This window comes from Eublepharis macularius, chromosome 17, assembly GCF_028583425.1.
Source record: "Eublepharis macularius isolate TG4126 chromosome 17, MPM_Emac_v1.0, whole genome shotgun sequence".
NCBI lineage: Eukaryota > Metazoa > Chordata > Lepidosauria > Squamata > Eublepharidae > Eublepharis > Eublepharis macularius.
Window position 1 is genome coordinate 31,928,024 of NC_072806.1, and position 26,987 is coordinate 31,955,010.

General features: G+C 49.3%; 1 protein-coding gene across 1 annotated transcript; it reads right to left on the bottom strand.

Moving 5' to 3' along the window:
* Positions 1-26,987, bottom strand: TRPV1 (transient receptor potential cation channel subfamily V member 1). Its single transcript, XM_055001290.1, has 16 exons — positions 26,726-26,987; positions 24,631-24,816; positions 22,808-22,960; positions 22,058-22,198; positions 21,091-21,389; positions 17,468-17,644; positions 15,644-15,808; positions 14,761-14,856; positions 14,591-14,661; positions 12,994-13,159; positions 9,887-9,953; positions 7,696-8,018; positions 5,710-5,837; positions 4,085-4,200; positions 2,642-2,771; positions 1-68 (listed from the first exon to the last, which is right to left on the bottom strand). Exons 1-16 carry the CDS (start codon positions 26,985-26,987, stop codon positions 56-58), a joined length of 2,493 nt encoding a protein of 830 aa, XP_054857265.1. The 3' UTR covers positions 1-55.

Genomic DNA, 26,987 nt, shown 5'->3' on the forward strand with positions numbered 1-26,987 from the left:
TATGAATCCAAATCTAAAGGTGGGTGGGGGAACCACAGGCCATGGATCCGACTTGTCATAAGACTGGGCTGTAAACAAAACAAAAGTGCACCATTAGGTTCCTATTTTATTTCCAGATGGCACTAAAAGGATCAGAAAAAAACACTTTCAGCTGACACTGGGACCAGAGATAAGCCTGAGTAGGCTCAGGGGCAGAGCATCTGCTCTGTGCCTAGGTTCAACCACTGACAGCATCTCCCAGTTTGGACCCCTTCTCCCATTAGGGATCCCAGACCCCCGGTGGGGGTGGGGGATCCCCCGTCCCTGCTCCCCCCACCCCACCCCCACTTACCTAACCGGCGGGGGCGCAGGCACCTTTCCTGTGGGCTCCCTTGCAGTGTTGTGCACTCCTGTACACAGCAGCCACCGGGATCGAGCCCGTTTTGGCCCAGATTGGGGCCACTGCAGAGCACAGGAGTGCTCCTGCGCTCCGCAGTGCCTGAAAATGGGCCCGATCCATGGCAAAACGGGCCCGTTTTCAGGCGCTGCAGATCGCAGAAGCGCTCCTGCGCTCCACAGCACCTCAAAAACAGGCCCGATCCGTGGCAGAACAGGCCCATTTTCAGGTGCTCCGGAGCACAGAAGTGCTCCTGCGCTCCACAGCGCCTCAAAAACGGGCCCATTTCAGCATGGATGGGGCCTGTTTTGAGCCCCTGCGGAGCCTGGATGTGCTCCCAAGAGCTGCGCAATGACGTCACTTCTGAAGTGATGTCATTGCGCCTGTGGGGGGGGCGCACACCCCCTCCCCCCCAGGTAAGTGCCAGGCCCCTATCCCCCCCGCCCGGAGGTTGAGGGGGCCTGGCAGCCCTGCTATCCATCCACTCTAGTCATCTTCAGAGGCCCTGCTTTGGGTACCCCTGCTATCTGAGGACAGACAGGCGGCAACGTGAGAACTGGTCTTCTCTATTGTGGTGCCAAAACTTTGGTGCGCCCTCCCCAGGGAGATTAGTCTGTCTCCTTCTACTGGTGTCTTTTGTGAAGCAGGTGAAGACTTCTTTGTTTCATCTGGCCTATGAATCCAAACCAGTACACCACACTAACAGCATGTACTAGTTTTGCCAACTTATGCTTGGGAAATACCTGGAGATTTGAGGATAGAGCTTGGGGGGGGGGTGTTGAGGAGGGGAGAGAACTTAGCAGGGAACAGCAACAACAACAGTGCTTATATACCGCTTTTCTAGACAGATTAGTGCCTTACCCACAACAGTGAACAAGTTAGTGTTACTACTAGTATCCCCACAATTTAGCTGGGGAGCTGGGGCTGAGTAGGTTACCCAAGGCCACCTACTGAGCTCATTGCAGTAGTGGGATTCGAACCAGTAGAGTGCTGACTCACAGCCAAATCACTTAACCACTGTGCTACAGCAGCACTCTAATACCATAGCGTCCATCCTCCAAAGCAGCCATATTTTCCAGGGGAACTGATCTCTATGGTATTGAGATCAATTGTAACTCCAGGAGATCTTCAGTCCCCACCTGGAGGCTGGCAACCCGAACATGTGCCCAACCACACTGTTCCAAATGGCACTTAAGGCTGTGGAAGAGGGGGCAGCAATCTGGGAGTAGGGGACAGAGGCAGCCTTTAGGTGCCTCTGGTAGTTTTCAGTAGCCTTGAGTGAACCTCGATGGGGAAAGAGAAAGAGCCACCACCAAAAAGTCTCTCTCTGGTAGCTGTCCATGCCTCCTCTGAGATTGTGGACACACAAAGAAGGTCCTCAACCGAAGACCTCCACGTAGGCAGCCCTATAAACCTCTCCTTTGAGCCTATGCCCTTCTAGCAATCGAGAGGCGCATTTTAGCCATTGTTGGCCTCCTGGCAGCATAACTTTTGGGGTCCTACTTTAATAAAGAGCCAACGTGGTGGTGTGGCTAGAGTGATGGACTAGGATGTCAATCCCCCGCTCTGCCATGGAAGCTTTCAGAGTGACCTCAGGCCGGTCATGTACATTCAGCCTCTCACCTACCTCACAGGGTTTGTTGTGAGGAAAAACATGGAGGAGAGGAGAATGACGTAAGCAGGGTCCTCATTGGGGACAAAGGTGGGCTAAAAGTGAACAACAACAACAACATTCGATTTATATACTGCCCTTCAGGACAACTGAACGCCCACTCAGAGCGATTTACAAAGTGTGTTATTATTATCCTCACGGCCAGGGCTTTTTTTCAGCAGGAACGCGGTGGAACGGAGTTCTGGCACCTCTTGAAAATGGTCACATGGCCGGTGGCCCCGCCCCCTGATCTCCAGACAGAGGGGAGTTGAGATTGCCCTCTGCGCCGCAATCTGAACTCCCCTCTGTCTGGAGATCAGGGGGCGGGGCCACCGGCCATGTGACAATCTAAACTCCCCTCTGTCTGGAGATCGGGGGCGGGGCCACCGGCCATGTGACCATTTTTGCCGAGGGCGATTTGAACTTTAAAAAACTCCCCTCTTGTTCCACCTGACCCAAAGTGACGTCATTGTGCGGTCCTGAGTTTCACCACCTCTTTTCCCAGAAAAAAAGCCCTGCTCACGACAACCACTCTGTGAGGCGGGTGGGGCTGAGAGAGCTCAGAGTAAAACATGTTTAAAAAACTGAACAAAGAGTTGCAAAATGATACAAACTTTGGGAGCGACTTCTTCCGGGCCCGTTGGTCTTCTGAATCCAAGTCATCTTCTGAAATGGGCTTGAGTGAGCCTTCTCGCTTGCCATCCCGCAACATCGGAACCAAAGTCTTCCAGTTTTTCCCTGAAACTTTGATTGAAACCGGCTTTTAAAACTGCTTCGGTCCTCCAGTTCTAACATCCCGCTCCGCCCACCTCATCGTTTTCTTTGGAAAAAATGATGCCAGTATCTGCGGTTCAAGTAACAACGGACTCACGTGTCCCTTTCCTGGCATGGCAATTACAGGATGGCATGTGCCCCCAGAACTACGTTTTGTAAGGTGCACAGGTTGGAGCTTGCTGGTGAAATACAGTGTTTTGGGGGGAGCATCTTGTTGCAGAGCTTTGTTAATGGCAGTGGCTATCCAAAGCAAAAGCCATTTCGACGTGGCCAGTCTTGGAGTGATGCAGGTGAGCTTGGGCTCTTGAAAAACGGGTCAGGAGCTAGATTTGCCCTGAGCCACTTGGGCAAGGCTGTGGGGTGGGAAGCAGCAGGCCAAAAGCCCACGTGCCACTGCCACCCTGCCAAAATGGCTGGAAGCCAACTCTCATGATCACAGGTACTGCTCAGCCACACCCCTCTCCCCTTATAAACAGGGCCGGCTCACTCATTGAGGCCAGGGAGGCGGTTGCCTCAGGGCATGGGGTGCTGGAGGAGGCACCGGGAGCGGAAGTGCATGCCATGAAGCTGCAGCCACCCAGCCCTCCTGCCCCGTGCTGCCGCCGCCACCAACACACACCCCCGGCTGGGCGCAGCAGGAGAGCTGGGAGGCCACCCACGCGCCATCCCAGCCACCCGCCGCAGCAATTGGGCCAGCTCGTGCACACGCCCATGAGGACGTCACACGTGACGTCATCACGCAGGCTGGTGTTTCTGTGCACGTGTGCGCACGTGCACAGCCGGCCAGCCGGCCACGGGTGCTGGAAATCCTGGCGCCGCTCCTGCTTATAAAACGGGGAGGGCAGACAGCATCGCTTAGACAATTGGGTTTGGTTCAGGGGATCACCAGCTGCTGACCTTGATTCTAAAAGTTAAAAATAAAACCAAGCACAAAGTGGCATGGAAGAATTGGGCTACTTGCCAGTGGTGACATCACTGGTGTTGTCCAATAGGAGGCCATGACACCCAGATTGCACAGGCGTCATGGTAGCAACACATGACACTGTGTTTGTGTGTGCTTGCATATGAGTGTTCTTTTCTTTTACAGATTCTGGTGTAAAAATGTTATGAGTTGAGTGTTGGGGAAATGCATTTTCCCAGCAAGGGAAGGGAAGAATTCTGGATTCCCCACAGGAGCTGAGTAACGGATGTGCTTTGTTTCCTCTACCGACAAAAGTACAGAAAGGGCCTCCCTGTCCAAGCAGGACAAATACCGTCTCCTTGAATGTTTCCATCTTCCTCACCTCTCCCATACTTAAAGGCAAAACTGAGGTTGCGTTTCAGCTCTTCGCTGTATCCGCCAGGGTCTTCGTTGATACCCAGGTTGGTGTTCCATGTGGACCAGTTCACCTCATCCACCCTGTTAAGGAGAAAAAGACACCACCATTTCTGCCTGTTGCCATCCCAGGAAGTTAACCCTTGCTGCAGCCCAGAAATAAGATGGCAGAGCAAAAGCCAAGAGAGAGTACACAATGGTTTGTTTCCCACAATATGTTACTGTCTTGTGTGACCAACACAGGATGGAGATAAGGAGGAAGAACAGGTGGCGTTAGGGTTGCTAACCCCCAGGTAGTGGCTGGAGATCTCCTGGAATTGCAACTGGTCTCCAGGCCACAGAGATCAGTTCACCTGGAGAAAATGGCTACTTCTGGGGGTGGACTCTATGGAATTATGCCATGCCAAGGTCCTTTCCCTCTTTAAATCCCACTCTCTCCAGGTTTCACTCCCCAGATCTCCAGGAATTTCCCAACTTGGAGCTGGCAACCCTAGGTGGAGTTACACAAATAGGCCTGTTTGTTACAAGGCCACCAAAGGCAAGATGTGAGTTTCTCTCTGTCTCCCAAAGGCCCCCGCAAGTGCAGTAGCTGGTTTGGGAAAAGCAAACCTGGAGGCTGTGTTTGCTTCGGGCCAAAAGGGAGCAGGGTAGGCTGGGAAAGCAAGGCCCAGACCCTGCCCCCCCTGCTCAGTCTCTTGGCTACCGCTTCAGTGATGGACAGAAAGAGGAGGTGTAACCCCTATGAGGTCATTGGTTTAGCCCATTAGGACAAAGCATGTAGCTAGAGCCGGGCAGCTGAGGAAGAAACTAGTTGTTGGGGAGCTGAATAATAATTAATATGCTCTTATCACCTTGAATAAGGGCTGTCATTCCCCAAGAAGAGGACAGAAGCCTGGGTTCCAGTTGCATCAAATTCAGGGACGGAACTAGGGTTGCCGGCGCCCATGGCAACCCTAGTCCAACCCTTCACGCGCTCTCGGCACTGCATAATGACGTCACTTCTGTGACGTCACCATGCAGGGCGGAGCGTGCTGCCCGCATGGTGCACCGGTGGAGGCAGCGTGTGGGGCTGGGAAGCCGCCTGCGCCATTTGCCTCCCCACAGGACAGGGGGCAGCCAGCCGCCCCCTGTCCTGCGGGGCAGGCAAATGGCGTGGGCGGCCTCGCAGCCCCCTGCGCTGCCTTTTGCCTGCCCCGCGGGACAGGGGGCGCGCGGCAAGCGCCCTGGTGGCGCAGGGGGCAGACTACCTCCCCTGCCCCTCCCTCAAGCCGGCCCTGTTCAAATTGGAAGGATTGTGAAAAAGGACTGGATCACTTGGTGAGTTCTGACAAGTTGAACTGTTTACCTTTTAAAATACATGGTTGGCTTTGAAAGTGTATGGTTGCGCTTATGAGTTTAGTTAAAGAAAAAAAATAGTTGCCTTGTATTAATTGTTTAAAAGTTTAATTTTTTCCCCTTAACTTACACTTGTGTGAAAGTTTGCCTCCTAAGCCCCATAGAACCCATACAAAGAGAAGTTACAGAGGTATAGGAGCGGGACTCTTGGTTCCACGCATCTTCACTATCCCAGACCAAGACAGAGTCAAAGATTACCTGAAGCACCACCTGTAATCATCTTTGCCATCGGGGGTAATCCCTACCAAAACTCGTTTCCCAGACCGGAAAGGATTGACAATGCAGTTCCAGTAGCTATTTTCAATATTCAAGATGGTGATGGCTCGCTACACACAGAAAGAAGGAGAGAGAGAGAGAGAGAGCAAAAGAAGGAAGTGGGAGCTGCAGGCATTTATTCAGAGAGTTATAGAAGGGAAACCCGCGGCCTCCATCTGTAGAAGCAAACAGCTGCATACAGCTGCACGAGGAGAGGTCCAACTGGATTTTGCAGCCCTGCAGTTTTGATTGGGAAATCTCTTCTGTTTTCCCTTTTTTCTTGGGCAAGTTTTGCTTTTTGTATCATTTTCTGTTTCCTTGCATGTAACATTTCCCATTCGAACGTATACTTTTTTGCCGTATTATTGCGTACAAAAAGAATGGCAGCAATCTAAGTGGGCAAAATTAAAGACACAGAACAACAGCAGATGAAAAGTGAAAAGAAACGGAGGAAGGCAAATTGGTCCATTCTTGGCCAAGATAATCCAATTTGGGCCGCTGGAAGAGGGCAAGCCGAATTCTATGTCTCACTTGACTGATGCGTATCAAGTTAAACTTGCATAGCTCTGTAAATAGATGGACATGAACTAGACTAGTCTAATCACTGCAAATGCAAGTATTTCTCAAGGACACTGAGCATTTTCCCTAATGGGCACTTCGTGTGCAGAAAGTGGCAAATGAGTGTGTGGGGCTGGAAGGAGCAGAGAGCAAGTGAAAGGAACTTTTCCCAAATAAAGCTGATATTGCACAAGCCCAGATCTCCTCAGCACTCTTCCATCTAAAGAAAACCAAACCTGGAATTCTCAGAGCTTGGAAAGTGGGCGGCAGGTGACACTGTTTGAACTTTGCAGAATTTATCCTGCTTCTGAAATTCTGGAGAAGGGGGGCCTGGTGCTCAAGCGCCACCCCATGGTCACAGATGGTCCTGCACTTGAGTACCCTCACGGTTCGCAAGCCACAACTCCCAAGTTCACAAAGGATATCTTCACAGCTGGCTAGAGACTGACAACATACCCCACCCACCCCATTGAAGGTGATATGCAAGAGTTAGGGACTTGCTTTTTCACACTTCCTTTCACACACAAAGAGCTGTCAAGAGCAGCAGAGCAGCTGCATCTGGGTCTCCACCGGCTTTGGTGGGGTCTAGGTTGTTAAATGAAGAAATTGGAATTGGTTAAGATTTCCTATTCCTTTGCTCAATCATCATCCAAAGGGCAGAGAGGGAAAATATTATGTAGTTTCACTATTCTGATTTTTTTGCTTGTATTTTATATATATTCTGTTTGTTTTTTAGATGTTTCATTCATTGTTTACTGTTTAAATAATTTTTTAAATTTTTTTTTTCAAGACCTGAGCCAAAGACCTTCAGTTTTCAAGACCTGAGCAAGCCAGTTTGGTGTAGTGGTTAAGAGCGGCAGGACTGTAATCTGGACAACCAGCTTTGATTCCCCACTCCTCCGCTTGAAGCCAGCTGGGTGACCTTGGGTCAGTCACAGCTCTCTCAGACCTCTCTCAGCTCCGCCCACCTCACAGGGTGATTGTTGTGAGGATAATAACCACACACTTTGTAAACTGCTCTGTGTGTCACATTAAGTTGTCCTGTAGGGTGATATGTTATTATGGTTATTATTAATGATAAGACTTTTGGAGATTGTTATTCATAGGATGACCATAAGTCCGGAGCGACTTGACAACACGTCTCACACACACACAGATACACACACACGGGTTGTTTAAAAGTTTGACGGCTAGATCAAGAGCTCCTGTGGGCTGGATATAGGCCTGCACAGGCTGTGATTTGCCCAGCACTGTTCTAACCACAACACAGCACTGGTTCTATCCTCCTCCTATTGAGAAGCCCGCAAAAGCTTCTAGGGAAGCCCAGAAAATCCTGGGAGCACAGTCTGACAACCACAGCCCTCAACCAACCTGGAGCTTCCAAATACTTTTGCTTTCCTGGGAGATCTTGTTGACGGTTTCTCCCATGAGGGCGATGAGCATGTTTAGGAGCAGAATGTAGGTAAGGATGACGTAGATCACCAGCAGAAGGACAAAGACGGGCTTGAAACGATAGTTCTCCGTGAATTCCAAGTCGCCCATCCCGATGGTGAACTTGAAGAGCTCCAGGCAGGTGTAGTACAGGCTGTTGTATGCCGCGGAGGTGCGGCCACGCTTGGCCTGGCATGGGTGGACACAATAGCTTTGGTTCAACTCCTGCCCCTCTTCACCGTCCTCGATGAGGGTCACCACCGCTAGGGCAAAAGAGGAGAGCATCACGGGGGGATTGCAGAGAGAAAGAAATGCAGAAAGGGCAGAGGGATTTTGTGGGCAGAGAAGAGTTGTCCAGAATCACAGGCCGAGAGCCAGGGGGGAACAGTGGCAGACTAATTCTGGAGAGATCTGGGTTCAGATCACGGTTTGGTCTTGAAACTCAGCTTTAACTGCCTACTCTCTCTCAACCTAACCTACCTCACAAGGTTGCTGCAAGGATGTTATGGAGGAAGGGAAACCTTTTATGCTGCCCTGAGCGCTTTGAGGGAGGGGCAGGACAAAATCAAATGGCTCCCCAGGGGAACTTCTGAATACACAAGAAAGCATTGGCGTAATCTAGCTATTGAAATTTTTTAACAGTGATTTTCACCCCAAGAATCCAGAGGAGTTTGCCGTGTTAGTCTGTAGTTGCAAAATAGTAAAGAGTCCAGTAGCACCTTTGAGACTAACCAACTTTACAGAGCTTTTTTTCTGTGAAAAGAGGTGGTGGAACTCAGTGGTTGGCAGCACATGGGGCAACTCCCAGCAGGAGGTGATACCCCTGGTACCACATGCGTGTGCACAAAGCGTGTGCGCTCCCAGGACCGTGCAGTGACGTCACTTCTGGGAAGTGATGTCATCGTGCAGGGTGCAGCCACCCCTGGGAACACTCCCACAAGGGGAGGAGTTTAAATTGCCCTCTGCCCCGGCTGGCATCTAAACCCCACTTGCTCCAGCTGACTACCGGCAGTCAGCTGGAGCAAGGGGGATTTTAAAGTTTAAATTGCCCGCTACCATTTTCTAGAAGGGCCGGAACGCCATTCCACCACATTCCAGCTGAAAAAAAGCCCTGATTGTAGCATAAGCTTTTGAGAACTACAGCTCTCTTTGTCAGATGCATCTGTGTTAGTCTTAAAGGTGCTACTGGTCTCTCAACCCAAAAAAGGGCTCAAAGAAATAAAAAAAGAATACAAATAACCATTAAAAGAGAAATTAAGAGAGGTCACGCTTCCCTCACAATGGAGAAACTTCCTTCTCCCTCTGTAAGCCTGTTGGTAGCCCCCAGCCCCATTATTTCCAAATTCCTCCAATCAACTCACCCCAGGCCATTTCTGACTTGTATCCCCCCCATCTTAACAAGCTAACTGCAATACTGAGCAGACGTTTGAGAGTGGCTCAATATTGCACATGCAGCTGAAATCGAAAGACCCCAAAACATTCAGTAGACCCATTAGACGTTGGCTACAGGCTCATAGAGTTGCAAAGGGATCATATAATCCAGTGGTCCCTGACCAATATTCAAGTGCAAGGTCTACGACCTGTTCCAAAGCAAAGACCCACTGGGCTGGAAGAGACCAGAACGTCCTTTACAGTCACCCCCTCCCTCCGCTCCCAACTGGGATGATCCCACATTCACCAGTTCAGCCATGTTATCCATGCTGCAGCAGTAGCCAAAGAGCAGGAGAATAATTTTTATTGTACTTCATATATATCCTGCCTCTAGCTTACATCTTGCTCTTCCTCTCCATTTCCCCCTCACAACGACCCTGTGAGGTAGGCTAGGCTGAGACTGGCCCAAAGTCACCCAGAGAGCTTCCATGGCAAAGCGGGGATTCGAACCTGGGTCGCCCCAGGTAGTCCATCACTCGAGCCGCTACACTATACTGGTTGGCATAAGCTGAGAAAAGAAATGTGATGCAGAAGCCCAAGCCCGATTCAAGAGAGGGAGGTGAAGGCACATGCTGAGAAGTTTTGAAAGCCCAGGGAGAGCTCCAGTGAAACAAACCAATTTACACCCTTGGAACCACCAAACTATCTCCCCTTAGAGGCTGCCTCCATCCCCTGCCCACCTAGACAGGCGCTCAAGTACCTGTTGAAAATCCCAAGTGGAAGAGAAGGTAGACCACGATGAAACGGAACAGATCTCTCATCATCATCTGCAGGGGAGAGAAACCATCAGGGACCGCTGGGGACAAGGGTGTGCCCTGCATGCCCCCACCTTCTTCCGAGAGCCAAGGGAGTAAACATCACGGAACAGCATCCACAGCAAGCCTCCAAGGGTGGTATCTTCAACTCAAAGAAGTACCTCACTTGGTGACCCTCTTTGGCACTCCTGGGAAGCTTTCTTCTCAGCAATGACTCGACAGGGAAGCACAACTAAGAATTTCTCTATACAAGATGGCTCGGCATGTGTCCGTCAAACGTAGGAAGATGCTATGTTAGCCAGGAAACGTAGTTTTAAAAGACAGAGCTGGTGGAGATCGCTCCTTAGAGGATTTGTTAATTTCATCTTCACCTCCCCAAGACTCTGCCCATTTCACCTGTCCAGTTTAAAACATAGAATCGCAACCAGAGGGCAGCCAGAAATGGAAATGGGCTGGAGCTGCTTTCCAGAGCTGGGCTTGGACCTGGAGAGGTTATAATGGGCTGAAGTTTCCCTTCTGGCATTTCACAGCCCTGCCACTGGCTCTGTGTTTTTAAACTACCCTTCCTGGTAACATTGCATCTTCTGACACGTGTTCTTCACATGTCAGATGTTGTGTGTAGAGAGGCTTTTTTTAAATCAAATTTTTATCAAAGAAAGATCTGGGCTATTGGGCTCTGCCCCAGGCCTCTGCTGGAAAAGGGAGCCAGTCAGAGCTTGGTGAGAGGCTTGTCCCCTGTGCTGGATGTCTGAAGTCTTGTAGAGCTCAGAAGTCTTTGGTGAGGCTGGGGCAGCTGGAAAGAGCGTCATTGATGGACTTACCCAAGTGGTTTTGGAGGGAGGGTCCTGGAGAGGGAACTTTTGGCCTTTATATTCTAAGGTCCAACACTCGAAAAGGCTTTAAACATTGCTATTATTGTTTCAAAACTGTGTTTACACCTTGAGAAACATGCTAAAAAGCATAAAGTAAGGGAGCACAAAGCAAAAGGATTCCAGAATCCCAGGGACTCCAAGAACGTGTGAAAATCACTGCCACAGGATGTAGTAACAGCCACTCACAAAAATGCCTTCAAAATGGGACTGGACACATTCACAGAGATCTGTCAATGCCCAATAAGATCCTTTGTTTTTAGAGGCAGACAGGGCTTTTTTTCAGCTGGAATGCGGGGGAATGGAGTTCCGGCACCTCTTTAAAATGGTCACATGGCTGGTGGCCCCGCCCCGATCTCCAGACAGAGGGGAGTTTAGATTGCCCTCTGCGCCACGGTGCGGAGGGCAATCTAAACTCCCCTTTGTCTGGCGATCAGGGGGCGGGGCCACCGGCCATGTGACCATTTTCGCTGAGGGTGATTTAAACTTTCAAAAACTCCCCTCTTGTTCCAGCTGACCCAAAGTGACATCATTGTGCAGTCCTGAGTTCCACCACTGAGTTCCAAAAGCCCTGGAGGTGGAATACTAGTTGTTGTGGGGCAGCAACAGGAGGACATCTTGGCCTCCATGGCTTGCTTTGTAGGCCTTCTAGGGGCAGCTGATTGGCTGCTGCATGAAATATGCCATTTGACTTGATGGACCTTTGTTTGCTCTGATCCATCCGACTAAGCTCTTCTTTCTATTCTAAGCAGTCCTCTAACAGAGAACAGCATTTAGAATTCTGAGCAGACCAGAGCGCATTGCAAATCTCAGGCCCAGAGGTTCTTGATGCTCCCCTCCCCGCAGTTTCACTTGCAAGAAAAAGAAAACTGGTTTCAATAGGGCATCGCGAGACATGCTTAGCACTCCGAGCAGCTCTGTGCTGGGAGGGAAGGTTGGCACGGGATGTCAGACTTTAGAAGCTGAGCAGGGTCAGTGAGACTTGGATGGGAGACCACCAAGAAGGACTCTGCGGAGGAAGGCAATGGCAAAGCATCTCACCTGACCTGAAAGCCCCTTACCGGGGTCACCATAAGTCAGTTGCAAGCTCATGGTTGCAACTTAGAAAGTTGCATGGTTGCATACTTAGGAAGCTGTGTTTCCAAGTTTAATCTCTAGACTCTCCATCTCAGGCTGCAAGGCTAGGGAAGTCCAAGCCCTTCGGGAACTGCTGCTGGCCCAGGAATTGGTAGTCTGACTTGGGGGGAAGTGTTCATTTTGGAAGGGCCATAGCTCAGTGGGACAGAATGTGCTCAGAATCTAAGCAATTCTCAACAAAGCGTAGCATCCAGACAAGAATAAAAGAACATGAGAGACACTGCAGACTTGGACAACCTGAAAAATCAGCAGTGGCTGAACATAGCCTAACGCAAACAGGGCACAGTATCTTATTCCAGGACACCAAAATACTGGACAACACTTCCAACTACTTTGTCAGACTGCACAGGGAAGCCATTGAAATTCACAAGCATAAGCAAAACTTCAACAGGAAAGAAGAAACCTTAAGAATGAACAGAGCATGGGCTCCAGTTCTGAAAAACACCAGGCCAACAAAACACTCCACACCCGACAATAGCCCTGCAGAGAAGATTAGCACATCAAGTACCAATCCATATGCAAAAGAACCTCCTCAGGATACAGTGAAGCCTCCCGCCATTAGCATTCCACACCCTGGGAAACTCTTACAGGATGACTCAGCTCAACCCCACCCCTCCTGAGTAGATACAAATGACCTACATCTTTTCCACACTGTGACACTGAGAGATCTCTGTCTTTTGGTGCTACACCTCTGAAGATGCCAGCCACAGCTGCTGGCGAAACGTCAGGAACTACAATGCCAAGACCACGGCAATACAGCCCGGAAAACCCACAACAACCATCGTTCTCCGGCCGTGAAAGCCTTCGACAATACAATTCTCAACTCAACCCTGAGGATCTCACGTGGCAAACCTCAGGGGAGAGAACCTCCTCTGTCCAAGAACTTGGGCCAGCTGGTGGAGATCCAGGGCCAGCTGGTGGAGATCCAGGGCCAGCTGGTGGAGGCAGCAGAGGGCTAGAAGGGGCAGCAGCACCACGCAACCGAAAGCAGCTGTATAACCCCGGCTGTGGTCTCTCTACCAACTTTTGCTCCAGCCCAGACTGACCTTCTCAAGCATGACCGAGTAGATGCCCATCTGCTGGAAGCCACGAGTGTAGTAGAGCAAGTTGGTCCAGCCCATCGCCAAGGCAAAAACCACAAAGGCCACGTACAGCTCTTCACCCAGGAAGTATAGCACTGCGGCGCCCAAGAGGAGAACGGAGTGGGTGAAGCTGAAAGGGAAGCAAGGCGGTCACCCTCTGAGGAAGCGCTCTTCGGCATCAAGGTAGGTTGCCGAACTACAGATCTCCCTGAATTACAACTGACCTCCGGGCTACAGAGGTCAGTTCCCCTGGAGAAAATGGGTGCTTTGAAAGGGGACTCATCGGCGTTATACCCCGCTGAGGTTCTTCCCCGCCCCAAACCAAACCCTCCCCAGGCTCAACCCCCAAAATCTCCAGGACTTTCCCAAACTGCAGGCTAATCCTCCCCCCTCCCATTTTCCTCTTTAACTAAGGGTAGAAATACACATTACTAAGTACCTAGGGACACTCAAATGAACCTAGTTGCTCGTGTTCCCCCTTTAACTTCTGATACACTCACTCACACAGTCACACTTCAGTTTGCTCCCCGTGAGTACATTCATGCATTCAATATCAGTTCCTCCTCAACTGCTAAAAGTATTCCACTTTCCCCCACATCCGTTCATTGAAATGCAGATCTTGGCACTTCCTCACCCCTTAAAGAAATGCAAATTGGCAAGTCCAAGGAGCCCACAGTACTTGTTCTCACAATGAGAACAGCTGAACTGGCGCTCTGCACTTGAAGATGCGATCACACAAAGAGAGCTCGAAAGCGGCATTCACTTAACGAGAACAGCCTGCATGTGAACTGAGGACCACACATAAAATCCTGCACTCGAGCATCTGCAGCTAATTCGCAGCATGGATTTCCATTCTAAATCTCAGCTGCTCTCAATAGTTCCTGTCCCCTGAAGCGTGCTCAGCCCTCATTAAGCCGGTGTTGGGTTTTCTTTTTCTTTAGGCTAATGTATAAACTCATAGTCTCCTGAGTATGTAGAGAAACGTCCGAGCCGGGGGTGGGTGGGTGGGACTGGGTTTGTTGCTTTCCTGACCGGCATGGGGGGGGGCATTAGCCCCATTGTTATGAGATACAACCAGGGGTCATTTTGTAGAAAAAGAGCTGGAGGAACTCATTAGCATAACTCATTAGCATATGCCATGCCTCTTGCCATCACCGGAAGTGTGTCATTAGCATAACTGATTTGCATATGCCACACCCCTGACATCACCTATCCTGGCTGTTTTAGACCCAATCCTGGCCATTCAGGGCTGAAATTGGGCCGAAAATGGCAAAAAGGGGCTGAAAATGGCTGAAAGGGGGCCCAAAATGGTCAGGATCAGGCCGCTGATGGCAGGAGAGTGATCCACCACCCGTCAGAGGCCCAATCCAGGCTGAAAAAGGCCCCAAATGGCCAAGAGTCAGGTGGGCGGGGCTATGTGACATGTAACCTCTTTGGGGAACTGCTGGAACTGCGTTCCCGTGCGTTCCCCCTCGAAATGAGTCCTGGATACAACAATGAAAATAGCAGCCACAGAGAATGCATTCACGCTCCTTGTATAGACGAAGCAGGGGATGCTTACAAGAGGACTTCGCTGTGGCTGTCAGTGACGAGGGCCTTCAGGGAGGGGCGTCTCTGCTGGAAATACTTGATCTGCAAAGAGCAGGGAAACAAGAGAGAGAGCACTTGGTGTCGGGGGGGGGAAGGTTAAATCCAGAGAGAGAAGCAGAGGAATCAGGCAAGGGTTCTTACCCCTCTGAAAAAGAAATAGGCGCCTCCCAGAACGCTTAGGATTTCTCCAGTGCTTCGGAGGTATTCACCAGTTGTATGATTCAGCGCAAAGGGTGGCTGCAAAGGACATGATCGAGATGTCGGAGAATTGCAGAACAGAAGTCCAGCACCCATTACGTGAACAATCTTAAGGATTACTGTAACTGTAAAACGTATATATGCAGTACCACAAAGGCCATGATACTTTACAGGTAGCATAAGCAAGAGTGAGCCATTAAAAATGCCAAATGAACTGGTTTCCCTCCATCCTGATTGACGGCAACAGGCGTCTGGAATGCACATGGTGTCCAGCTGGCAAATCCAGGGCAACATGCTTGTGCATTTCATAGCAGGCAGGCAGAGATTCATCCGGCAAAGTATTTCCAAGGTGCAAAGGTGAAAAGATGAAGAGGGTTTTGCTTGCCTCACTTTGGCCCATCAGCAGGCCCAGAAACTGCAATGACAGAGGCTAAGGAAGGGTGGGTGGGGGTACTTCCAGTGGATGAATTCTAAGGCCAGGCAAGTTTTTCAAGTTGCAGAGTCTTTTGGCATAAGGGAGGGGATTGTGGGAAGGCAGCAACACCCACCAGCACTTCCTGTCTGCCTCCGGTGCTCAATGAGTGGCGGGGTGACAAATGGAGAGGGCTGCATAACATACCTCGGCAGCGTCAACCCGGAAGTGACATCACCACATTGAGCAATGCTCTAGGAATTTCTCCAGTCTCTAGAGTTTGCACAACACAGTGATGTCACTTCCTGCACCCAGAAGCGGCACTACACAACGCCATTTCTCCAGGTCTTTGCCCCCCGCCCGTTTCCCACTGATTGCCACTCGAACACACTGCGAGGGGACAAGTTCTGCTACCTTCTCGCCTTTTTTGGTTGGTCTGTAGTACGCGGCAACAGTGAGAATGATGACGTGGGCGGCGTAGATGAAGAAGTTGAAGTAGAAAAGGTGCTTCACGAAGCGGTCCCACTTGTCCTGCAGGAGCCGATTGAGCGGTTCTACCAGCAGCATTTCATGACGGTTCTGAAACGGGGCAAGAAAATACGGTTAGACCTGCCTCCACCCCAGACCAGCCTTGACTGAAGAAACAGGAAACAGCCCAGGACAAATCCAGCCCCTTTCTACAGCCTGCTGTAAAGATGATGCAGCAGGACGGAACCAAATAATTACCACAACGTTGCACGTGCCCGGCACCTTCTTTAAACCACACACGATCAGCTGCTACACGTGCAGTGTTAGAACCCCAGAGATCCAAATGCCCAAACAGGTGTTGTGTTGGCATGCTAATGTTGCACACAAAGCCACCCAATTCAAACAAGATGTGTGCAGAGTCAGAAAGGCGAGTTCCGTTATCCTGCAGAACTTGTGTATAAGGTCGGACATTAGGGAAATCCACACGTTTTCCCAGAAGGAAAAGCGGGGCACAGATAACTATGAGCAATGGGGCATGAGGCTCCTGCCAACCTTTCTCCCAGGGTGGCCCTGAGGTTAGATTGGTGGCAACTCGAGAAAGGTGTTCTTGGTCATCACACTAAAATTAGGGAATTCCCTCCCCGGGCAGGTTTGTTTTGGTGTTAACGTGAATTTCTGAGGTTTTATGTTGGAAAAAGGGCCACTTCAGTAAGTTCCCAGCTGTTTGCTTGCAAATGTCCAAGTCCAGCCACCTACTTCAAGAGAATTTAAACATTGCCTCTCATCTCTAGATCCAGCTATCCATGTGCAATACGAACTATTCATAAAAGCATTCATTAGTTCTCCTAGTAGAGGTATAGGGTCATTTATGCTACTGTTCCAGGTTTTTTAAAAACTTGCTTTCTGCAGAACTAATCCACTTTGATCTCCATATATAACACTTCCAATCTTCTTCCTGAGGTTGAGAACGCAGGGAAATAGCTTAGGAGCACCAAGAAATTCACCACCTGCTGCTAATTCTCCTCTGCCGTTGCCCGGCGGTGAGGTTGGAGGAAGAAAGATAAAACTGATACAACAGGAGTTGCCCAGGCAGCTTTGTCTATCCACCTCTATCATTGCCTTCTGCTAGCAAGAGAGGGTTTCTTTTTGTTTCACCTGGAGTACCTTTACTGACCCTCTTTATGTTATTTTATTGCCCCTTTGCATACACACACACAGTTTTAAAAGTTGATTTTTTAATGTCTTTTTAACTGTGTGTCATTTTGAAGGCCAGCATTGGGTTCAAAAGTAGCATAAAGATGTTTTAAATAAAATAAAATAACATAATACGGAAATCCACCAAAGGCCCCCAAGAGCAGTGTTCCCCCTTGAGCCCTTTCCTTGGGCCCAAACACAAATATCCCATGAAAATAAAGCGCATGACTTGCTTGGTTCCTTGGGTGAGCAGAGGTCTTGGGATTCCGCCCCCCCCCCCACATAGATGCCCCACCTCCCTGTCAAAGCAAGCCTCTGCTTCACAAGCTAGATCTCTGGCGCCTGGCACAGAGGGCCCAACCCCTTCAGATGACTCGAAAAAGCCAATAAAAGCACCCGCTACCCAGACAGTAGAAAGAAAACCGAGTGCTTTAGAGCAGGCGCAGTATAGTGGTTATGAGCGTGAGCTGTGAACCACAGAGCTCAGAACTATTCACAACTCAGACGAGGGAACCCAAGCGAACTAGCAACCGAGCGTTAGAAGTCACCGCAAGTCAGGAAAGTCCTCACACCCACCGGTGTTTCACTGCTGTAAGCAATTATCTCCAGAACGGAATTTCTCTCGCAGGTATCAATGCCAGAGAGGTCGTAGAGAGACGAATGGACCGGCCCATAGGCCCATTCGGTGAACTTCCGTGACAGATGCCGGCACTCGGGCTCTTTGATTTCTCGTCTGAGAATGTAGGCAAAGATCTAATCACAGGTCAAGGATAAGCAGGACAAGGTGGCGGGTTAGTGAAGTTGAATACCAACACGACAAAGTAAAAGATGAACAAATGGACCGATGCCCCAGTTGGCCCTTTTGTGTCTTTTTCCTTTAATAAGTAGCCGTTGCGAATCTTTTCATTTCCGCCATTTGACGAAGAGAGCTGTGGTTCTCGAAAGCTTATGCTACTATAAAGTTGGTTAGTCTTAAAGGTGCTACGGGACTCATTTCTATTTTGCAACTACAGACTAACACGGCTAACTCCTCTGGATCTAAACCAAATTGGCTCTCAGACAAGAGTCACGGTGGCTAGATTGGCTTGCCAACTTCCAAGTGGGGGCTGGAGGTCTCCCAGAATTACGATTGGTCTCCAGACTACAGAAATCAGTCCCCCTGGAGAAAACGGCTGCTTTGGAAGGTAGATTGTAGGGCATCACGTCCCTGCTGAGCTGTCTCCCGTCCCCAAACTCTACCTTTCCCACCCCCAAATGTCCAGGAATTTCCCAACCCAGAATTGACAACCCTATGACGAAAGGGAACCTCCATATCCAGAAGCAGTAATCCTTGGGAGGCAACATTGGTCCACGTCCTTTACCTCTATGCTCTGTTTGTTTGGCCCTCCAAGGCAACTGGTGGGTCAGTGTGTGAAGCAGGATGCTGGACCTCTGGTTTGGTCTAGCGGAGCTCTTATGTTTTTTACAGATTTCTTTTCCTAGAAAGGCCTTATTGTCCACTTCCCTCCACTATACAATCTCGGATCCCAGGAAAATTCTTTCCCAGGATGCTTTAATGTTTTATAGTGTTGCAGTCTGCTAACAATTCATTGCTTTTGCTTTGGGGCTCTTCATTGGTCCAACAGCAGCAGCCAGCTGCAGCCGCATTATTGATGGCTTTGGAGCATCCAGACCATCCCTAAACTTTACACCTGTCACTGCCAATCTTCTCAATGAGAACGGAGGCACTGCTGTGCTGTGAGGAATGCGCTCTTGTGGCACAACAGCTACATGAATTAAAGTCTCCTGCAAACACAAAATACTTATTAAAATAAAGCTTTCCCTCCCGCTACAGGAGTGAACTGCAATGGGGAGAGAAGCAGTTTTAATTAATTTTTAATTTAATTTAATTTATTATATTTATATTCCGCCCTCCCCACTTTCGCAGGCTCAGGGCGGATAACAAATACAAGCACCATTAAAAACATTTAAAACCATTAAATAATACATTTAAAAACATTTAAAAACATTAAATATTACAGTTCATGCTGCATAGTGGTTCATACATGCCTCTGTGTTCGCGTAGGGGTGATGGTTTAACCCCCCCTTCACGGGGGGGGGGCACTGCCCGGCGTCAGCCATATGCCTGGCGGAATAGCTCTGTCTTACAGGCCCGGCGAAATGCAAGCAAATCTTGCCGGGCCCTTGTCTCGCAAGATAGAGCATTCCACCAGGTCGGGGCCAGGACCAAAAAGGCCCTGGCCCTGGTTGACGCCAGGCGGGCCTCCCTAGGGCCAGGGACACTTAAAAGATGTTTTCCACCAGAGTGGAGAGTCCTCTGGGGCTCATATGGTGAGAGACGGTCACTCAGATACGTCGGTCCCAGTCCACGTACGGCTTTGTAGGTTAACACCAAAACCTTGAACCTGATTCGGTACTCCACTGGCAGCCAATGCAGCTGGCGTAGCACCGGTGTAATTAGGGCAATTGCATATAGTCTGGGACCAACATACCTGCCTACTCTCCTATGAACCTACCCAACCACTTCAGTCATCTTCAGAGGCCCTGCTTTGGGTACCCCTGCCATCTGGGATTAGGCAAGTGGCAACCTCCAAGAGGGCTTTCTTGGTCATGGTACCAAAACTCCGGAACTCTCTCCCCAGGGAAACTCAGAGGCTCTCTACACAAGACATCTTACACAGGGATGCTCAAGTGTAGGGAGATGCAATGTTGGCCGGGAAGCATAGTTTAAAAAGACAGAGCTGGCAAAGATCGCTCCTCAGAGGTTTGTTAGTTTCATCTTTGCCTCCTGGAAGGGGAGATGAAACTGACAGCAGGCGAAGATGAAATTAACAAACCCTCTGACGAGCCTTTGGATCTGTCTTTTTAAGCTATGCTTCCCAGCTAGCATTGCGTCTCCCCACACTTGAACGTCTCCGTGTAAGATGTCTCGTGTAGAGAGGCTCTCATTTGTCCCCTTCTGCTGCCATCATCCACCAGTGGGTGAAGACTTCTTTGTTTCCTTTGGTGTTCCCTCAGTGATCCCTCTTTCCGGCCCAGTGTTTTAATTGTGGTTTTATGTTTTTGTATACATATTTTAAGCCCTGGCTTTAATGGTTTTAATGATGTGTTTTTGTTGGTTTTAATGGTTTTTAAGATGTACATTTTTTAATGTGTGATTTTAATTTGTTAGCTGCCTTGGTGACCCTGATGTGGGCAGAAAGGTGGGCTATAAATGTTGTTAAATAAATAAAATGGGAGTGGGATAAAAATCCTCCCTTTAGTGGTGCTGGCACTAGGGGACAACTGAGCTGAGCTTCCACCTTTTCATAGCTCAACTCCGGCTGGGGTTGGACGTGGCTTGGGATGTCCCGTGCCCAGGGAGGATGCAGACAGGGCAGTGGGGCATCTGGCAGGCCACAGTGAAGAAAAATAAAAGATGGAAGTCCTGCTGCTGCTCCATCAAAGTTAGGAAAGGTCTGGCGCCTGGTGCCACAGCTGCACCCACATGCCAAAGGCATGTCGTACATGTCCCCTAAGCCAAGGAGACTTTGCTGCATGCTGCACTTGCTGAGCTATTAGGGAGGGCCTGCGCATCCGCCCACAACGGCACCAGTTGCAAAGGACATGTTTTTAAAAGCATGCATTATTTCAGCCTCTTCATCATCTTGGTTCCACATTCCCAAAAGCTAGACTCAGGGCTCATTTCGAGGGGGAACGTGCAGGAACGCAGTTCCAGCAGTTCCCCCAAGAGGTCGCATGTCAGGTGGCCCCGCCCACCAGCTCAGAGGCCGGATTGGACCTCTGACAGGTGGTGGATCACTCTCCCACTCAGCAGTGGCCCGATCTTGACAATTTTGGGCCCCTTTTCAGCCATTTTCAGCCCCTTTTTGCCATTTTGGGCCCAATTTCGGCCCTGAATGGCCAGGGTTGGGTCCAAAACAGCCAGGATAGGTGATGCCAGGGGGTGTGGCATATGCAAATCAGTTATGCAAATGACACACTTCCGGCGATGGCAAGGGGCATGGCATATGCTAATGAGTTATGCTAATAAGTTCCTCCAGCTCTTTTTCTACAAAATGACCCCTGGCTAGACTCAACTTCCATCTATGGCGACGAGATTACAGATCTTGTGAAAGGCCCCGCTTATTTAATTCTATCATTTATACCATTATATCATTTACATCATTTCTCCCCGATGGGAATCCCAAGAGGCTTACCCGTATCTTCCCAGTCTTTGCCGCGAGGGTCAGCGGTGCCAGTCCTCGGCGGTTGGTGATCTCTTCCAGCTTGAGGGTCGGGTTCTTCTTGGCTCCCAGGATGAGGATGTCATTGTACATCTTGGTGACAAACTTGGTGTTGTCTTCCGTGTCATCAGCGATCTCGACCAGTGCATGCAGGACTGTGTTACCCATGGAATCCTGAGCAGCGATATTGGCCGGATGGTAGGGATTCTCCAGAAGGTATTTCACTATGTTGAGCTGGTTGGTGCAGGCTGCCAAGGAGAGAGGAAGTTCGCCTAACGGCATACAAGGTGGACTGTTACACAGGGACACAATCCAGGCTCCCAGGGCTTTTTTTCTGGGAAAAGGGGTGGTGGAACTCCGTGGGTTGCCCTGGGAGAAAACAGTCACATGGCCGGTGGCCCCGCCCCCTGATCTCCAGACAGAGGGGAGTTAAGATTGCCTTCCGCGCCGCTTGGCGGCGCGGAGGGCAATCTCAACTCCCCTCTGTCTGGAGATCAGGGGGCGGGGCCACCAGCCATGTGACCATTTTCAAGAGGTTCTGGAACTCCGTTCCACCGCGTTCCAGCTGAAAAAAAGCCCTGCAGACTCCCACTTTGGTGTCTCCGCTACTCATACCCACCATCCCATTTATGGTTACTGAAGGTATCTCAGTCCCGACATTTCGACACAAAAAGCCCCATTTTATTTCACTTCTCCCTTGTGCAAATTAAACTTACAAGATTTTAATTTTGCACCGTTTTCTGTTTCCCGTTTCATTTTAGCCATTTTCAAATGTCATTTTTGCACCCGTCGCACATAAATGGCATTAAAAACGAGCAGTACGGGAGCAGCAGCGAAGAGAAAGGGGCAAAGTGAAAATGCTAACAATGACAAGGTAGCCATTGAAAAAGGAACGAAGGTGGGGAGATTTGCTCATCTCGACTTCTGCACGGAGTCCTACCAAAATAAAATCCTGGCCTCCCTTTGGTCTTCTGGAAGAACTCGCCGTGGGCTCTTGCTTGGACATCTGCCCCATTCTTGACCAGCAATTTCACCAAGTAGATGTTTCGTCTTTCAATGGCGATGTGGAGTGCAGTCTGACCTAAAAAGTCACCCGTTAGAGGACACACAGGAGGTGTGATAGAGAGGCACCAATTGAAATGACATTTATTCCATGGCAAAATGACCAAAGAACACTCCCACGAACAAGTTTTGACATTTTCTGGGTATGCAGCAGTGTTCGCTGGGGGTGTGGGGTGGGGAGGCAGTTGTGAATTTCCTGCATTCTGCAGGGGGTCGACTAGATGACCCTCAATGTCCCTTCCAACCCTATGTTTCTATGATTCTAAGTACAGGCACCACCCATTTATAAGAACAAATTAATTAATAGATTGAAAAATGAAATCCTGCCCTCAAGTCATAGTTGACTTATGGCGCCCCCTGGTGGAGTTTTCATGGCAAGACACTGAGATGGTTTGCCATTGCCTGCCTCTGCAAGCTTTGTCTTCATTGGAGGTCTCCCATCCAATTACTAACCAAGGCCAAGCCTGCTTAGCTTCTGGCAAGATCAGGCTCTCCTGGCCTAGCTGGAAATGGTAGGAATTGAATGGGGAGCCTTCTGCCTTCGTAACATGCCTTCTGCTACTGAGCTATGGAGCTTCCCAACCTGAACGATGCTCAGCATGTATTCCTATCAACACCTCCCAGCTACCTTTGTAGTAGTTGTCTTTGTACTCGGAATTCACAAACTCTTTCAGATTTTCGGTTTTCTCCGCAATCTCCAGCAACACAGGAATCGTGTCATTCTGGCCTCTGTGCAGATTCAACATGGCTTTCAAGAGGCAAGTTTTCCCAGTTTCTGGTTCTGTAAACACAAGTACAAGCATAGCAATAAGCAGGGATTTTTTTCTGGGGAAGGAGGTGGTGGAAACACAGTGGAATAGAGTTCCGGCACCTCTTGAAAATGGTCACACGGCTGGTGGCCCCGCCCCCTCATCTCCAGACAAAGGGGAGTTTAGATTGCCCTCTGTGCCGCTGGAGCAGGGCTGCTGGAGCGGCACGGAGGGCAGTCTAAACTCCCCTCTGTCTGGAGATCAGGGGGCGGGGCCACCAGCCATGTGACCATTTTCAAGAGGTGCCGGAACTCCGGTCCACCGTGTTCCAGCTGAAAAAAAGCCCTGGAATAAGAAGGCAGCACAAAGATACTCTGCCACTAAAGTTAGCAACCTCCAGGCCAGACTTGGAGTTCTCAACAATAATGATGTAAAGAAACACATTTATTGGAACACCAATGTCAAACAGTGACAAAAAGAATTAGGCTAACAACAACTTACGGAAACAAAAAGAGACAAAAAAGGGCAGAATATGTACATTCCCAACAGCAAAGGAGGCCCTGTCAGATTCCCTTCTTATGCCCTTGAGGTGTCTTCTCCTGTGAACAGCTGGGGGACACTGAAGGTTTTGTAAAGGCCTGCTGTTCATTGCTGAGCAGGAGGAGGCCGGAGCCAACGGGCCATATCAGCACTGAGCTTTTGGACCCTGGCTGACCATAAAATGCTGCTCTCTTGTCAAAATGAATTTCCAGCCAGGAGTCTATGAGTGTGCACATATAACAGGAGCAGATACATGATTTCTGTGGTTTCTACCTGGTGTCACTCCACAAAGGTATGCATAGCCTCTGCTTCAGATTCAGTTCAATCCTTTCTCCATGCTTCGAATGGGTTGTCACAACCTTTCCCATACTTTGCTTGATTATTAAATCAAACATTTAAAAGGGGAGGGAGTGAGCTACTGTTGAAAAAACTATTCTGAGAAGCAGTAGAAAAGAGCAAGAGTTCAGTAGCACCTGTAAGACTAACAAAATTTGTGGAGCGATTACAGAAGCCAAATGAAGACAGCCAGTGAATGACAATAGCAGGTGTGATTGGATAGGGTGATTGGATAGGGTGGGGTATGCAGAGGGGTAGTGGGTGTGGAGAAATCAGCATTGGTAATGAGACAGGAAGCCTAGGTCTTGATTTAGTCCAGGTGGATGCATTGTCTTGAGCTTCATTATCAGTTGCAATTCACCAGTCTCGCTTTCTAATCTCCCTTTGAAATTCCTCTGCAGGATAAGTGCTACTTCTGTACTCACTCCACTCAACATTTTGGCTGTATCTGAAGAAGTGAGCTGTGACTCACAAAAGCTCATACCCTACCACAAATTTTGTTGTCTTGTAGGTGCTACTGGACTCTTGCTCTTTCCTACTGCTACAGACAGACTACCAATCTTGATCTATTCTGAGAAGTGTTGGGGATTCAGAGTCTCCCTACACGAGGCATCTTTCAGAGGTATAGTCAAGTGTAAGACACGTTAGCCAGGAAGCATAGTTTAAAAAGACAGAGCCAAAGGTGCCTGTCAATTTCACCTCTTTACACAGAGCAGACAGAGATTGCTCCTCAGAGGGCTTGTTAATTTCATCTTCACTTCCCTGAAGTCTCTGTCAATTTCACCTCCCAAATCCCAAGAAGGAACAGAGGCACAATCCCCACTACCTTTGAACTCATCGTCTGTGAGTTGCTTCGTAGTGTCAAGAAGATACGACAACAGGCCATCCAACTCGCTCGGATCACCGTTGGCCACTGCGTCAAAGAGTCTCCTTCGGTCGTAGAGCTTTAAACACTTCTCAGCATGCCCATCCATAGGATCCATGGACAGAGGGCTGATGTGGAGAAAGGGGGCTCCAGGTTATTGATATCTGGACACCAGAGAATCAGGCCACCCTCTTCCTTTACCATACATTTTTAGGAATAAAAGCTAGACTACAGAATCATTTAGAAAGAAAGGAAGAGGGGGCCAGCAGTAGCAAGTTAAGAGGTGCAGATCACAGCAGTGTTGTGCAGTGGTTAGAGTGTTGGACACAGATCTGGAAGACCCAAATTCAAGTCCCCACTTTCTGATGGAGGCTCACTGAGCAACTCAGACCTGTCACTCTCTCTCAGCCTAACCTACCTCACAGGGTTGTTGTGGTAAGGGTAAAATGGAGTTGGGGAGAATGATGCTGTAATAACAACATAATAATATTTGATTTATATACTGCCTTTCAGGACAACGTAATGCCACACTCAGAGTGTTTTACAAAGTGTGTTATTATTATCCTCACGACAATCACCCCGAGAGAGCTGTGACTGGCCCAAGGTCCCCCAGCTGGCTTCAAGCGGAGGAGTGGGGAATCAAACCCGGCTCTCCAGATCAGAGTCCTTCTGCTCTTAACCACTACACCAAGCTGACTTGGGTCCCCATTGGGAAGTGGAGGTATAAATTATCTAATAACCAATTGGACTTTATGGGGGCAGAAGCCTCACTTTTTGGCATATGCTAACTTTGATAAGAGCCCTGGATAGCCCAGGTGAACCTGATCTCGTGATCTCAGAAGCTAAGCAGGGTCAGCCTTGGTTAGTAATTGGATGGGAGACCTCCAACGAAGACCAGGATTGCAGAGGCAGGCAATGGCAAACCACCTCTTGTTAGTCTCTTGCCATGAAAACTCCACCAGGGGTTGCCATAAGTCAGCTATGGCTTGAGGGCACTCTCCATTTCCACCAACATTGTCAAGGATCATCTATAGAGTTGTATAAACCTATATATCTAACAAAAGAAGTTAGCAACAACTATCACACTTTGCCATGGGCAAGTGAAAGAAGGTGGGGTCCAGCTAAACAGATGAAGGGGGGCATTATGCAGACAGGAGCGCTCTTGCTTCATTCTCATCTATAGAGGGGGAAAAGGGAGCTGTAATTTGGCGCATCGCTGCCAGTCCTCCCTTTCTCCCCAGCCTGAGCTGGTAGAGTAGGAGGCAAGTTTCACTCCTTCCCCACTGCAGCCCCCAAGAAACCCCCTTGAATTTCTTTTCATTGCTGTTTTTTATAGCCAACATCCTGAGATGGATAAATGTATGTTACTCTAGCCTTTTGGGTGGCATCATAAAACAAACTCCATGGCAGATGTTAGATCCTAGCCACGGAGGGCTGGTTCTTACTCCCTGGAGGGAAGAGGGTTTATAAAGGGCTGTTGCTTTTTATGGATATGTTTCAACTGGGATAGAGAAAGCAGGGCTCTACAGATGAGATTTCCAGCAGGAGTGTTTCAGGTACTGTTTGGTAAGTTTCAAGGGATAGTTAGATATTAGACTTTTGCCTTTTCCTTCTTTTTATGAGCTGCTAAGCCTAATGCACTGCTCTTCCTATGTATCGTTGTGCTCTCTGTTTTTTATATTCTACTGTGGTGCAATAAAGATCTTTCTTTGGTTAAGTCAAGCGGTGGCAACCGTTTCCATGCCCATAGACCACCTGCTCAGCCATTTGTAAGAACTTTGCACATGCCTAAAGGTTCACCAGTTCCCTAAATGGCTGGTGACGGGTTAAGCCTTTTCAGTTTGGGTGGTGGCAGCTTACCAAAGGGACAAAAGACCTGGGGAGTCTCCTAACTTCTCTGTGGGTGGAGCCATTGTGTGGCTTTCAGATACTGTGATAATAAAATTATAAAAAAGAATCACAGAATCAAATCATAGAATCATAGGGTTGGAAGGGACCTCTAGGGTCATCTAGCCCAGCCCCAAATGCTTGCATGCGAGAGCCACTCACTTGTGACCATGGTTAGAGCATCTCCCTCTTTCCAAGGAAAGGCTAAACTTGATGATGGGATTGGACTCCAGGTGCTCCATTTGGTAGAAGGAGTCCATGGGTGCCACGTCCTTATCGCTGTCCCCAATCCCAAAGCGTGCCCGCCTGGCAAAGATGCTCTGCTTAGTCAGCTTAGTGCCGTTGGGGGTGCCGGTGGCAGAATCCTCGCCATCTGTGTGGTCATCCATCGTTTCCGAGTCCTCCAGATCTGAACTGCCCAGTTTCTTCAT

Excerpts from the sequence above, each read along its gene's own strand:
- TRPV1 (XM_055001290.1), bottom strand. The coding sequence starts at position 26,987 with ATGAAGAAACTGGGCAGTTCAGATCTGGAGGACTCGGAAACGATGGAT. Across the intron at positions 22,199-22,807 it reads CAAAGACAACTACTACAAAG|GTCAGACTGCACTCCACATC; the intron begins GTAGCTGGGAGG and ends GTGACTTTTTAG. Across the intron at positions 15,809-17,467 it reads CTTACAGCAGTGAAACACCG|AACCGTCATGAAATGCTGCT; the intron begins GTGGGTGTGAGG and ends GCCCCGTTTCAG.